The sequence below is a fragment of the Haliotis rufescens genome, unplaced genomic scaffold (assembly GCF_023055435.1).
Source record: "Haliotis rufescens isolate VD_foot unplaced genomic scaffold, xgHalRufe1.0.p SCAF_15, whole genome shotgun sequence".
Classification (NCBI taxonomy): domain Eukaryota; kingdom Metazoa; phylum Mollusca; class Gastropoda; order Lepetellida; family Haliotidae; genus Haliotis; species Haliotis rufescens.
This window is the reverse complement of record NW_025963835.1, coordinates 31,045,459-31,060,948: the sequence shown is the minus strand read 5'-3', so window position 1 is coordinate 31,060,948 and position 15,490 is coordinate 31,045,459. Positions and strand designations below refer to the sequence as shown.

At 40.4% G+C, this 15,490-nt stretch overlaps 1 protein-coding gene across 1 annotated transcript; it reads right to left on the bottom strand.

Moving 5' to 3' along the window:
• Positions 1–3,434: 3,434 nt before the first annotated feature.
• On the bottom strand, positions 3,435–14,698 carry LOC124132009 (AH receptor-interacting protein-like). Its single transcript, XM_046495577.2, has 6 exons — positions 14,587–14,698; positions 13,350–13,529; positions 8,951–9,128; positions 8,140–8,326; positions 5,732–5,874; positions 3,435–5,197 (listed from the first exon to the last, which is right to left on the bottom strand). Exons 1-6 carry the CDS (start codon positions 14,683–14,685, stop codon positions 4,986–4,988), a joined length of 999 nt encoding a protein of 332 aa, XP_046351533.1. The 5' UTR covers positions 14,686–14,698; the 3' UTR covers positions 3,435–4,985.
• Between the last annotated feature and the right edge of the window lie 792 nt (positions 14,699–15,490).

Here is a 15,490-nt window from a genome sequence, read left to right as displayed (position 1 = left end):
AAGCATATCACAAATATAAACAATACTGCTCCTGTCGCTCAGTAGTGCGTGTAGATTTCTGTAGTAAATCTCTTCTTTCATTAAATATTCTTGGATTGTCTGGCAGCCATTTTGTTTCACAGTCAAAAATAGATGCGTTACGTATAGCAAAGTGCGTCTTAAAAGTTAAGTCCAAAAATGATAAAATTTTATTCTAGTCTATTGATAAATATGACTGAAGATTTATTAATGACTAGTTGTTTGACAAATATGTCCTAAACAGTTTGACAACCAACAAATTGTAATCCACTGCATGCCTGCAATTTGCCAGTCTGACAGACGGACATTGAACAGAAACTTGACCAAACACTGCTGAAACAATGTACAAGTACCCGGTAATACACTCATTCATACAACACGGAAAATACTGAATCAACTTGTTCCATACGACATTCTCAATCAGCATTGTCTGCATCACCGTCACATTTAATCAACTTGTTCCATACGACATTCTCAATCAGCATTGTCTGCATCACCGTCACATTTAATCAACTTGTTCCATACGACCTTCTCAATCAGCATTGTCTGCATCACCGTCACATTTAATCAACTTGTTCCATACGACATACTCAATCAGCATTGTCTGCATCACCGTCACATTTAATCAACTTGTTCCATACGACATTCTCAATCAGCATTGTCTGCATCACCGTCACATTTAATCAACTTGTTCCATACGACATTCTCAATCAGCATTGTCTGCATCACCATCCCATTTAATCAACTTGTTCCATACGACCTTCTCAATCAGCATTGTCTGCATCACCGTCACATTTAATCAACTTGTTCCATACGACATTCTCAATCAGCATTGTCTGCATCACCGTCACATTTAATCAACTTGTTCCATACGACATTCTCAATCAGCATTGTCTGCATCACCATCCCATTTAATCAACTTGTTCCATACGACCTTCTCAATCAGCATTGTCTGCATCACCGTCACATTTAATCACACTTGTGTTGAACTTGATTGTTTCCGTGAAAAGCAAAGCTTGGATGAGACCAAGGTGTTATATACAAATCCTCCCAGCCCCTACAAATTCGAAAGAACAAATCATCTGACTGTTACTTTAAGTCCAACTAGATGAGAGAATTTCTATCTAATCTGTCTGTCCGTATACAAGAGTAGTTATTGAGCTATCAAAACAATACCTTGGAATTAGGATTCGGAACTTTGTATTTCTATGAACAGTGAGTCAAGTTTCTTGCCATGGAAACGGAAAAACTATAATTTTAAAGATTCCTAAATAGCAAAAGGTACCCTTTGACAACCTGGTCTTTGTACAGTTTCAAGAAAGAGTACCTATTAGATTTAAATATATGGTCCGGACCAACACACCACTATGGTCTGGATATGAAATACAGACGAAACGCCAGACCAGATGATGACTATATCTCCCACATCTTATGTCTGGGGGATAAAAACTATGTCACATCTAAGTTAGAATGACATGTTATCTTGTGTAGACATTCCATGTCTGATAGATTGGTTTGTTTGTTGTTGAACGCCGCATTCAGCAATATTCCAGCTATATGACAGTGGCCTGTCTCTAACTGAGTCTGAACCAGACAATCCAGTGACTGATATTATCAGAAATGACACCATCTACAGTGACATCCTCCTCTCATGACCAGCATATGTTGCTGGGGCCCAGTTATAACCCAGAGTCCCTCCAGCATGAGGAACTAATAGAGAGCATACATCATGGCAAGAGGACATAGAACAGCCACACCATCCACTAACAAGATACTGTAAATCTTGAATTTAATGCGTCTCCAAATTAATACGACTGCTGACCCCTAGCCAAAAATGCGACTCCCCTCCCCCCACCCCATCCCCAGTGGATGTATATATCCTTACCTTAATCCAATCAAACACCAAATAGCGCCACTTATTAGTGCTGAGTAGATCACTTCCGTAATAACAATAAACAGTGATTTCCTAACAACAACACACAGTTTATATGTTTATTGTTGTATACTGGCATTAAGGAAGTTCAAAGGCAATAAAATAATTGAACCAACAACGGTTCATTTATGACACCAAGTTTGACACGAGTGGGTTGAACTCTTGACCCCAGCAGTGATAACTCACCGGATGCCCATTGTCTAATTACTTTTCTTTAAATGACATTGTTTGTACTTGTTACAACTGCTGCTCAATAAACCATGTTTGTGTTTATATTCAAGTTTGTATTTCCGCTATCCAAAGTGTACAGTGAGGCCGTCTTATTGTTGATAGTCATTTTGGAGACATAAATGCGATGTTTCATTAATGCAAACAAAGACCACTAGCATTTTTCGCATTTAATTCACGCTCTCATTAATTTCAAGATTACAGCATATGGAAGCATGTAACGTTCAACTTACAATACATAAATTTACAAATGATTCTGTCGCATTTGAGTGGCCTACCGAGCAATTGTTGTTGAGCTTATGTTTCTACAAATAGGAAAAACATTAGACCGCAACGAACAGACTACTGCTTCCTGATTGGCTGATAATGGAATGCCCTGTGTTGCATTATTGCACTGAATGATGTCCCCGATTTGTCTTCATTGAGGTCTACAGTTTCTTGTATGTTAGGGGCGGTCGGGTAGCATAGTGGTTAAAGCGTTAGCTCGTCACGCCGAAGACCCGGGTTCGATTCCCGACATGGGTACAATGTGTGAAGCCCATTTCTGGTGTCCCCCCGCCGTGATATTGCTGGAATGTTGCTAAAAGCGGCGTAAAACCGAACTCACCCACCCATCTTGTATGTTAATGATTAATTAAGCAGCCTGTGAAGTCATTACTGTTGACATATTTATTTATATAAATTGATTTCGATATGTTTTGGCATTTATGGAGTTATAAATATAAAACATGGTGAGCACATTTTGCATAAATCCCTGAGCTAACCTCCATATATACAGAAACATTGAAGTCAGTTCTTTGTTTGTTGCGCAGTAGTCTCACTGTAATTATTACTGGTACTTTGACTTTTTAGAGCCACATGTTTTATTCAATTTTGGCATTGTATACATGGAATAACTGCATAATTTAAAATTCATTCTGACTGAAAAAGTACATTGTGCTTCTTACAGGATTATGTCACAAAAAATCAGGACTGCAACCCAAATTCCACTCGTACAATAACACATCCACATAACACACATTCAACCAACAGATGCATCATGGAGAATTTCAACCAACCGACATATCAGTGTTCAAAATACCTGCCTGCCCGACCGTCCGAGACGGGTTGATTTCAACTCGGGCTGCCAGATTTTCAAATCCCCCTGCCCGATGGTCGGGTTATATTTCATATGTGAAAATATTCAAAATATTTCCCGATGATAATCATTAATTCACATATAAAGATGAATGATAAAATGTAACCAAAGAGAAACCCCGTTAGCTTATCCTGAGAAACATATGATTATAGTGGGCAGGCAGGTTTTGGTCAGGGCTGGCAAGTATTTCAGCTAGCCAGTCCTGTGGTCTGGCTGAAATTTTTGGGAGTTTCATACCCTGGACATATCATGGAGAATTTCAACCAACAGACGCATCATGGAGAATTTCAACCAACAGACGCATCATGGAGAATTTCAACCAACAGACACATCATGGAGAATTTCAACCAACAGACGCATCACAGAGAATTTCAACCAACAGACGCATCATGGAGAATTTCAACCAACAGACGCATCATGGAGAATTTCAACCAACAGACGCATCATGGAGAATTTCAACCAACAGACGCATCACAGAGAATTTCAACCAACAGACGCATCATGGAGAATTTCAACCAACAGACGCATCACGGAGAATTTCTACCAACAGACACATTACTGAGAATTTCAAACAACTTACATATGATCAGTCATCAACTTGTGAAACAGGTCTTCGTGTTGAGTAAACTCGCTTCTAGTCATGAACATAAATATGTCGGTTTGTTTGGTAGAGTTACCTGCCCTTGTCATGCATTTACTCCTATAAAGATTGAGCGCCGGGAGGAAAATGACAGGGGCAGAACCAAGGAACAACAGATATGTAGACATAAAAATATTTCTTTGACTTCAAAACATCATAATACTTCTCAAGTTTGTCTGTCATACATTCTCCAACCACCTGTGACAAGAAACCGCTGATATGTGGCGTGTTTTATTATTAAGTCAAGCAATCAACTGAGACCATGCATAATTCACGGAAGACAAACGAGGTCAGTTCTATGCATGGAGTTTCCCTGACACCAATGTAATGTTTGGAATAAATGGTTCATTGAACCCTGACACTAATGTAATGTTTGGAATAAATGGTTCATTGAACCCTGACACTAATGTAATGTTTGGAATAAATGGTTCATTGAACCCTGACACTAATGTAATGTTTGGAATAAATGGTTCATTGAACCCTGACAGTAATGTAATGTTTGGAATAAATGGTTCATTGAACCCTGACACTAATGTTATGTTTGGAATAAATGGTTCATTGAACCCTGACACTAATGTAATGTTTGGAATAAATGGTTCATTGAACCCTGACACTAATGTAATGTTTGGAATAAATGGTTCATTGAACCCTGACACTAATGTAATGTTTGGAATAAATGGTTCCTAGGCCGTGACACTTGCTGCAAATTGTGAGAAATGTATGATGCAACCAGAGCGCTCATTTATCCTCTCGCTAGAACCAAGTCACGAGATGATTGGTTGGTTAAAAATAGCCACTACAGTAGACAGCGGCCGATTGTTTCATGGGAGATGGAGGAACGTATTTTACAGAAACCTGTGAAGTACTGACGATGATTTCAATATGAGAACGATCAAAGAAATGAAACGGTGGTGGACAGATCCACAACGAATCATCCCCTCCATCACTGTCTCCATCTGGACCCTGTGACCCAGGTTTATCAAACATTTGGGCTTGGCTACCCGTGTTGATCAAACATCTGGGCCATGCTATCCGTGTTGATCAAACATTCCCTTGAGAGACTGCTTGTCTTTCTCTGCCTTCTGTTTGATCATGTCGTCTAATCTTGTCAACTCCTTCTTCACTGCATTTGACAGAGATGGATCTAACAGCAGGACACGGTTAAAGTCATTACGAGCATCGTCTGGATTCCACGCACCGACGTGGGCCTTGGCTCGCCGAAACAACGCCTTCACATTCTCTGGAACAAAACACATGCACTGTGACATAGATATACATGATATAGCTTCATTAATGTGAATTTACATTTGTACATTTTCAAACTCTGTACAATAAATCCTCTGTACGTGATGACTCTTACCCTTGTGTTATTTGATGTCAAAACTATCCCATGAAGCTCACAGTCAATGAGTGGTGAGATGTTCACATAAAGATCAATAAAAATATATTATTCTGAATTAATATAAACAGAAAACCATCCCCTGCCGTGGGGTATATTAGAATTGTGTTTAGTTCCCCTCATACAACAGTGAGGAAATTCACATTTTTGTTAATAGTTAATATTCCACTGCGCAACAATAACATTTATACCACTTCATATGAAGTATATATTCCAACCATGTGTTGTATAGTATATTTAACATCAGCAGACAAGCAGGCATGGGTTTAATCATTGTCCAATATATTTCTGAGTGCCTCGTGAGTTTGTTGAGTGGATGTGTGTTCTACCTACCTGGCCCCTATTTTGAGTACAGTGGTGGAGTGTTCTACTCACCTGGCTCCCTCTTGAGTACAGTGGTGGTGTGTTCTATGACAGGGTAGTAGTCGTGCTCCAGCAGTTTGCACTGGGAGAAGTTCAGCAGGAATGGCAGCTTCATCTTGTCAAGTTCCTCCCACTCCTCATCTCCCGGCTTCTCCCTGGCAACACAACCAGACAGTTGTGGATAAACCTCGTTGAGCACACACCCAGACAGTTGTTGATAAACCTCGTTGAGCACACACCCAGACAGTTGTGACATACCCAGTTGAGCACACACCCAGACAGTTGTGCATAAACCAGCTGAGCACACGCCCAAACAGTTGTGACACACCCAGTTAAGCACATACCCAGACAGTTGGGGATAACCTTGTTGAGCACACACCCAAACAGTTGGGGATAACCTCGTTCAGCACACACCCAGACAGTTGGGGATAACCTCGTTGAGCACACACCCAAACAGTTGTGGATAACCTCGTTCAGCACACACCCAGACAGTTGTGGATAACCTCGTTGAGCACACACCCAAACAGTTGTGACACACCCAGTTAAGCACATACCCAGACAGTTGTCCATAAACCAGCTGAGCACACCCAGACAGTTGTGTACACACCCAGTTGAGCACACACCCTGACAGTTGTGTACACATCCAGTTGAGCACACACCCAGACAGTTGTGTACAACCAGTTGAGTACACACCCAGACAGTTGTATACACATCCAGTTGAGCACACACCCAGACAGTTGTGTACACACACAGTTGAGCACACACCCAGGCAGTTGTGTACACACCCAGTTGAGCACACACCCAGACAGTTGTGTACATCCAGTTGAGCACACACCCATACAGTTGTGTACACACCCAGTTGAGCACACACACAGTTGAGCACACACCCAGACAGTTGTGTACATCCAGTTGAGCACACACCCATACAGTTGTGTACATCCAGTTGAGCACACACCCATACAGTTGTGTACAACCAGTTGAGTACACACCCAGACAGTTGTATACACATCCAGTTGAGCACACACCCAGACAGTTGTGTACACACACAGTTGAGCACACACCCAGGCAGTTGTGTACACACCCAGTTGAGCACACACCCAGACAGTTGTGTACATCCAGTTGAGCACACACCCAGACAGTTGTGTACACACCCAGTTGAGCACACGAACAGTTGAGCACACACCCAGACAGTTGTGTACATCCAGTTGAGCACACACCCATACAGTTGTGTACACACCCAGTTGAGCACACACACAGTTGAGCACACACCCAGACAGTTGTGTACATCCAGTTGAGCACACACCCATACAGTTGTGTACATCCAGTTGAGCACACACCCATACAGTTGTGTACACACCCAGTTGAGCACACACACAGTTGAGCACACACCCAGACAGTTGTGTACATCCAGTTGAGCACACACCCATACAGTTGTGTACACACCCAGTTGAGCACACACACAGTTGAGCACACACCCAGATAGTTGTGTACATCCAGTTGAGCACACACCCAGACAGTTGTGTACACACCCAGTTGAGCACACACCCAGACAGTTGTGCATAAACCCAGTTGAGCACACGTACAGAAAGTTGTGCAAAAAAAACACACCCTGACAGAAGAAATCCAAACAGTTTTGTATACATCCAAACAGTTATACATATGAATTAAGTTCAAAAGTACAGTGTCAATAGTATAGCTGAAGTCATAGCCTTAGCATAACCTACACTTACTTCAGAATGAATTGTTCCAGGATTCCTATTGCCTTAGCGTAACCTACACTTACCTTCAGAATGAGCTGTCCAAGTATTCCTATAACCTTAGCGTAACCTACACTTACTTCAGAATGACCTGTTCCAGTATTCCTATCACCTAAGCGTAACCTACACTTACTTCAGAATGAGCTGTCCAAGTATTCCTATAACCTTAGCGTAACCTACACTTACTTCAGAATGAACTGTTCCAGTATTCCTATTGCCTTAGCGTAACCTACACTTACTTCAAAATGAGCTGTCCCAGTATTCTTATCACCTTAGCGTAACCAACACCTACTTCAGAATGACCTGTTCCAGTATTCCTATCACCTTAGCGTAACCTACACTTACATCAGAATGACCTGTTCCAGTATTCCTATCGCCTTAGCGTAACCTACACTTACTTCAGAATGAGCTGTCCCAGTATTCTTATCACCTTAGCGTAACCTACGCTTACTTCAGAATGACCTGTTCCAGTATTCCTATCACCTTAGCGTAACCTACACTTACTTCAGAATGAGCTGTTCAAGTATTCCTATCACGTTAGCGTAGCCTACACTTACTTCAGAACGAGCTGTTCCAGTATTCCTATCACCTTAGCGTAACCTACACTTACTTCAGAATGAGCTGCTCAAGTATTCCTATCACCTTAGCGTAACCTACACTTACTTCAGAATGAGCTGTTCAAGTATTCCTATGGCCTTAGCGTAGATGTCAGCCGCCTCCTTGTACAGCTTCCGGCCATACAGCTGATTGCCTTCCTCTTTCAGCTTGGGGACTGTGGCCAGCTTCTCGTCCTCACTCATCGTCCACACTTCCTTTTTAAAGGTCTCTGCCTCCTCGAACTTCACCAGTTCTACAAGCACAACAATAAAACTGTGAGACAAATGTGTGTGTTTATGGCAAATAAGCTTGAAGGCAGGAAGTGACATGAGACATAGTCTGTTCATTCCAAGCAGTTTCCAAAGTATTGTCAGAATGGGCAACCACTCTGTGTGTCGAACTTGATGAACCCAGGAAGACAAACATGTGTCACTCCTCTGTAATCAGACACAACAATCAAACAAACATAAACTAAGGAGACTCATGCATATGCCAGAAGAGTTCTGGGTATTGTTCCACTGTGTTCGTTTTTTTGTTTTTTTGTTGTTTAATATCACACTCAGTAACATTCCAGCTATATGACAGCGGTCTGTAAATGAAATATTTGTGTTTCATCTTTCTTATGGGCGAACAGGGTCAATTTTGACGTGACAAGCAAGTGACGTCACATTAAACTGCATGATGTCATATCTGTACAGGCTAACTGCCACACAGATGGCTGGGTTACAACAAACAAACAAACAAACATTATAGTTCTGTCAAGTTAACCACAAAGGAAGACAGATTATCAAGCATGAAACGATTCTCACAATGCAGTGGCTATATTAATCCAAGGTGGATTTGACGACAGATAGCACAACGCACTCTTTGACCTTACCCAGTGTAAAGGCAAGGGGCTGTGGAGTCTTCATCAGCTCATCCAGGTCGGCGTGACCTAGGCCATGTTCCGCCATATTCATCATGCCACAACAGTGGTTCTCATGCTGGTGGCTGTCCGGCTTCCCCGAGTGGATCTGACGTAGACTCTTGGCAACCAGCGGGTAGGTGTTCACATGCTGTAGATTGAATGAGGTACAAATCAAACTGGAAATGAACTGATTAACAAACAAATCCCCTCTTTATGCACCCATATTTATGAAAACTCTCTCATACATCATGCACAACTCTTTCATACAACATGCACAACTCTCTCATACAACATGCACAACTCTTTCAAACAACATGCACAACTCTCTCATACATCATGCACAACTCTCTCATACAATATGCACAACTCTCTCATACATCATGCACAACTCTTTCATACATCATGCACAACTCTCATATAACATGCACAACTCTTTCATACAACATGCACAACTCTCTCATACAACATGCTCAACTCTCTCATACATCATGCACAACTCTCATATAACATGCACAACTCTCTCATACAACATGCACAACTCTCTCATACAACATGCACAACTCTCTCATACAACATGCACAACTCTCTCATACAACATGCACAACTCTCTCATACATCATGCACAACTCTCTCATACATCATGCACAACTCTCTCATACAACATGCACAACTCTCTCATACAACATGCACAACTCTCTCATACAACACGCACAACTCTCTCATACAACACGCACAACTCTCTCATACATCATGCACAACTCTCTCATACAACATGCACAACTCTCTCATACAACATGCACAACTCTCTCATACATCATGCACAACTCTCTCATACAACATGCACAACTCTCATACAACATGCACAACTCTCATACAACATGCTCAACTCTCTCATACATCATGCACAACTCTCATATAACATGCACAACTCTCTCATACAACATGCACAACTCTCTCATACAACATGCACAACTCTCTCATACAACATGCACAACTCTCTCATACATCATGCACAACTCTCATATAACATGCACAACTCTCTCATACAACATGCACAACTCTCTCATACAACATGCACAACTCTCTCATACATCATGCACAACTCTCTCATACAACATGCACAACTCTTTCATACAACACGCACAACTCTCTCATACAACATGCACAACTCTCTCATACAACATGCACAACTCTCTCAAACAACATGCACAACTCTTTCATACAACATGCACAACTCTCATACATCATGCACAACTCTCTCATACATCATGCACAACTCTTTCATACAACATGCACAACTCTCTCATACAACATGCTCAACTCTCTCATACATCATGCACAACTCTCATATAACATGCACAACTCTCTCATACAACATGCACAACTCTCTCATACAACATGCACAACTCTCTCATACAACATGTACAACTCTCTCATACAACATGCACAACTCTCTCATACAACATGCACAACTCTCTCATACATCATGCACAACTCTCTCATACATCATGCACAACTCTCTCATACAACATGCACAACTCTCTCATACAACATGCACAACTCTCTCATACAACACGCACAACTCTCTCATACAACACGCACAACTCTCTCATACATCATGCACAACTCTCTCATACAACATGCACAACTCTCTCATACAACATGCACAACTCTCTCATACATCATGCACAACTCTCTCATACAACATGCACAACTCTCATACAACATGCACAACTCTCATACAACATGCTCAACTCTCTCATACATCATGCACAACTCTCATATAACATGCACAACTCTCTCATACAACATGCACAACTCTCTCATACAACATGCACAACTCTCTCATACAACATGCACAACTCTCTCATACAACATGCACAACTCTCTCATACATCATGCACAACTCTCATACAACATGCACAACTCTCTCATACAACATGCACAACTCTCTCATACAACATGCACAACTCTCTCATACAACATGCACAACTCTCTCATACAACATGCACAACTCTCTCATACATCATGCACAACTCTCTCATACAACATGCACAACTCTCTCATACATCATGCACAACTCTCTCATACAACATGCACAACTCTTTCATACAACACGCACAACTCTCTCATACAACATGCACAACTCTCTCATACAACATGCACAACTCTCTCAAACAACATGCACAACTCTTTCATACAACATGCACAACTCTCATACATCATGCACAACTCTCTCATACATCATGCACAACTCTCTCATACATCATGCACAACTCTCTCATACAACATGCACAACTCTCTCATACAACATGCACAACTCTCTCATACAACATGCACAACTCTCTCATACAACATGCACAACTCTCTCATACAACACGCACAACTCTCTCATACAACATGCACAACTCTTTCATACAACATGCACAACTCTCTCATACAACATGCACAACTCTCTCATACAACATGCACAACTCTTTCATACAACATGCACAACTCTCTCATACAACATGCACAAACTCTCTCATACAACACGCACAACTCTCATATACAACATGCACAACTCTCTCATATAACATGCACAAGAGACAATGACCTGACATTATATCTATCTTCAAAATAGAAAGGTAAGTATGAAGGACAATCTGAAACAATCTTAAGGCTGGATAATTATTTCCAAAGATGCTGAAAAAGTATTTGTCCCTAAACAAATCATTCACTGGTGTGAGTGAGTGAGAGAGTTTGGTTTAACGCCACTTTGAACGGTATTCCCATTATGTTATGGCATGTAAGCTTAATGTTGGAGGAAACCACGAAGTTATGCAGGTCTCAGACGTTAACTACTTTGGTGAAAAACACGAGCACGGGTATGGTGCTGACAAACCAAGAAACATAATCAGGGCGAATCGGGATTCGAACCCATGATCATAAGTCTCTGCCATGCCCAAGGGACGCAACTCTGGACAGCGAATTGCAGCACCTTAGAGTGAGTGAGTTGGGTTTAACAGTATTAACAGTATTCCAGTTATATCACGGTGTGTCAGCTTAATCATGTTAGTGTGGGAGGAAAGCCCGAAGTGATGCAGAGTATGAGTAAGCACGAGTATGGTGCTGACAAACCTAGAAACATAATCGGGGCAAACCTGGATTCGAACCCCCAACAAAGGTTTCTGGCGTGCCCAAAGGGAGGCAACTCTACACAGCGAATCGCGGCGCCTTAGACAACTGGGCCACCCGTGCCCCCCACAGCGCCTTAGACGACAGGGCCATTGTGATAAATTATGTACAGTGTGCAGGCACCTCATTAGGCAGCAATCACTATTTAGTCTGTCCACTTGACAAAAACAACAATGCGCCACTCTTGACTCAAGCTTCTTAATTCACAGCATCATAATGTAAGTAGCACCATTAGGTTTTGATTCCATTGATCCGACTTCGATTACCACGTTGATGTAACCAGGTGCCGCCATGTCTTTTCACAGTATTTTATTTTTTAATAATGATTACCATTACAGTTGGATCAAAAGATAAATACGTAATGGGTTGAACATTTTGTTTGAATTGCTCTGTAGCTTTACAGCTGTTACATGTGTTGAGTGAGTGAGTGAGTATGATTTTACGCCGCTTTTAGCAATATTCCAGCATGTCCAGCAAGATCACGGCGGGGGACACCAGAAAAGGGCTTCACACATTGTACCCATGTCGGGAATCGAACCCGGGTCTTCGGCATGACGAGCGAACGCTTTAACCATTAGGCTAACCGACCGCCCCTACATGTGTTGAGAATGGTACGAAATATACTTGCACTTTCCAAAACTGTCAATGTGGCAATGCCAACTTGGAAATAAAGGCACCAAATTATCTAGTAAAGTCAAAGTTGGGGCCCAGTCCAAGGTTCAAGATAGCGCTGTGTATTTTTCTCTCAAATTCCAGATAAGCATGCAACTGGAGAATAGGTTTGAGATATCGGTACATTAGAGATAACAGAGTTTGAGATAACGAGGTTCGACTGTATTTATATCCTCATAACCAAAAGGGCCAAATTAGTTAGCCTGCTTTACATGTCCCCACTTGAAATCTTATTAAACTGCCTTGTGTATGTTTTCATTACAAAATATATGGAGGGATTTTATAAGATTCTGAACTACGTGACTTTGGCAAGCAAATTGAAAATAAAAATCAGTATTGTGTTAATATACCTGTTCTTTTATCAGCGATATACAATTTCCTCTACAAAGTCATAACATCAGTTATAATTATAATAACATTAATTGGGAAATTGTTAATTCCAATGAAGGAATTTTTTCTGACATATGCTACAGACTTCATATAAATCCTTGATATGTCTGTAACAAACACAGCTGTTTACCTTGATATCACAGATGAACTCAGACACCTCTCCCTCCTTCATTGTTTGAAGACACATCTCCCACACCTCCAACTTAAACTTCTTGCCAAGGATAATCTCCAGAGGCTTGGGATGTTTCCGACTGTCATCAAGGACTGTCTTGGTTTCGTCACATTTGCTCGTCTTGTAATGGAAAGTAAGCTGAAAACCCAATTCAGTCCACATTTAACCATTTTTTAACTGAGCACATCCTAGGTGAGGTGACCTTTCATTTTCAAGTAAGCATATTGAACCTGAGCAGCTGAGGTATGTAACCATGGCAACTTAGATCCTAATTTGGCATGTGCACAGTCTTTGATAAAATAGGCTTTTAATGTCTATACCTATCATGTGTCCATTGTCTAGATGAAGAAATTATGTATAACAAAAACATGATAATTAATATTGAGACTTGTACCTACTTCGAACCATGGTTGCATGCATGTATTATTTGTATTGTTCCCCCAATAATGAGTAAATGTTGTTTACTGACATATCTCCAGATTTTAGAGTTTGTAGATATGGACTTTTATTAGTTAAATTTACTGCATTAAAATATATTTGACTAGACTCATGCTTTTGACCATGTTGCTAAAGCGAATCACATGCTGTCAAACACCCTGATCATTTGTCCATTGCATTTATTCATGTTTAAATTCAAACAAACTGCCGCCCCTGTTTTACGCTGAGATAACCTACATGCGAGTGCAGGTGCGAGTGCCACTTTGTAACCAGTCTTTATCATGATTATTTGATCCAGAATATTTTGAAACTCTTTCTTCATGTTCTTTCAGATTACTTCTTTTTAATGAAATGATTTTAATTATATTGGACTGTATTATTTCCCCTTTCTAGTCATAATTTAAGGTGTTTCCATACAACATCCGAGCTAGCAGTACTCATGAAACCTAAAATATTGCATTATACTGTTATAATTAATGAACTTATTACGGAATACGGACGATTATAATATCCTTCAGAATTTCAACAGACGTCTGTACAGACAATCAATAGAATGCATAGATAACGGCACAACAACATAGTCATTCACATATATTGATTAATTGGTTCTGGAAAGAATCTATAGTGTAATGGCGACAGACACCGGATTCAGAATATGGAGGTGCCTAATCGTCGACATGGTCAAACCTAAATACTGCACTGTCTATACAACGAATCTATCCATCCACTTGTCAGTGACAATAATTGAAATGTCTACCCTTGATCCATCCTTAAAAGGAGGAAGATTGCCCTTCCCAGCATACAAGATCTTCTTGATTATACCGTCCTTTTGCAAGTTGAACAGAATGTCAGCCATGTTGTTTACACATTTCAAGTTTGATATTAGAGTTATCTGCCCTTATTTGTTCCGGTGAGAAAATATATATGGGATTTTACTGTTACTTCCTACAATTGTCACTATGTGCTCGAGAGATGACACAGTGTGACACAGTGTGGTTGATAAACTTGTATACCCGAGTCCGAGTTCGATATTTTAATACTTTTTTTGTGAAATTATATAACAAAAGATATATGCATGTTTCTTTTATCATAATTCAAATCAATGCATGTCACTATACTTTGATATTATTTACTGTCAATTCAAAGTTTAGATATCAATAAATCTGATGTATTTGTAATGATCATTTGTGATATCAATAAATGCGTTTATTAATATCTAAATATCGAGTTTGTGAAATCAATAAATTAATAATCTTATATCACAAAACTGGGTATAAATACTAAAACAGCGCCTCACAGTTGTAGGTCAAGAATAGATCAATTAGTATGGCATTTTGTCCAAGCCCGAACAGATAGATACATCTGGAATAGATATTCAAGCACATTGAAGTTAATGATGGCCTTACTTCAAACTGACAGAACCATCAAATAGAAATGCTTGACAAAACTACTCCCCAGCAATGAAAGAATATTTCCATTAAGCAGAGGACTGCTGTGGAGAGTGGATACATGTATTCGTTATTGAACCACGTTGACTTGATACAAGCACTAGATGTTCACATCAGTGAATGTATTAAAAAGGAATAGCTGACTTTGGTTGTTTAGATGCTAATCCTATAGATTTCAATTATTGTTAACAGAAAAATCAACTGATCCACAGG

Excerpts from the sequence above, each read along its gene's own strand:
- LOC124132009 (XM_046495577.2), bottom strand. The coding sequence starts at position 14,685 with ATGGCTGACATTCTGTTCAACTTGCAAAAGGACGGTATAATCAAGAAG. Across the intron at positions 5,875-8,139 it reads CTTGAACAGCTCATTCTGAA|GGAGAAGCCGGGAGATGAGG; the intron begins GTAAGTGTAGGT and ends TTGTGTTGCCAG. Across the intron at positions 5,198-5,731 it reads TGTACTCAAGAGGGAGCCAG|AGAATGTGAAGGCGTTGTTT; the intron begins GTGAGTAGAACA and ends GTTTTGTTCCAG.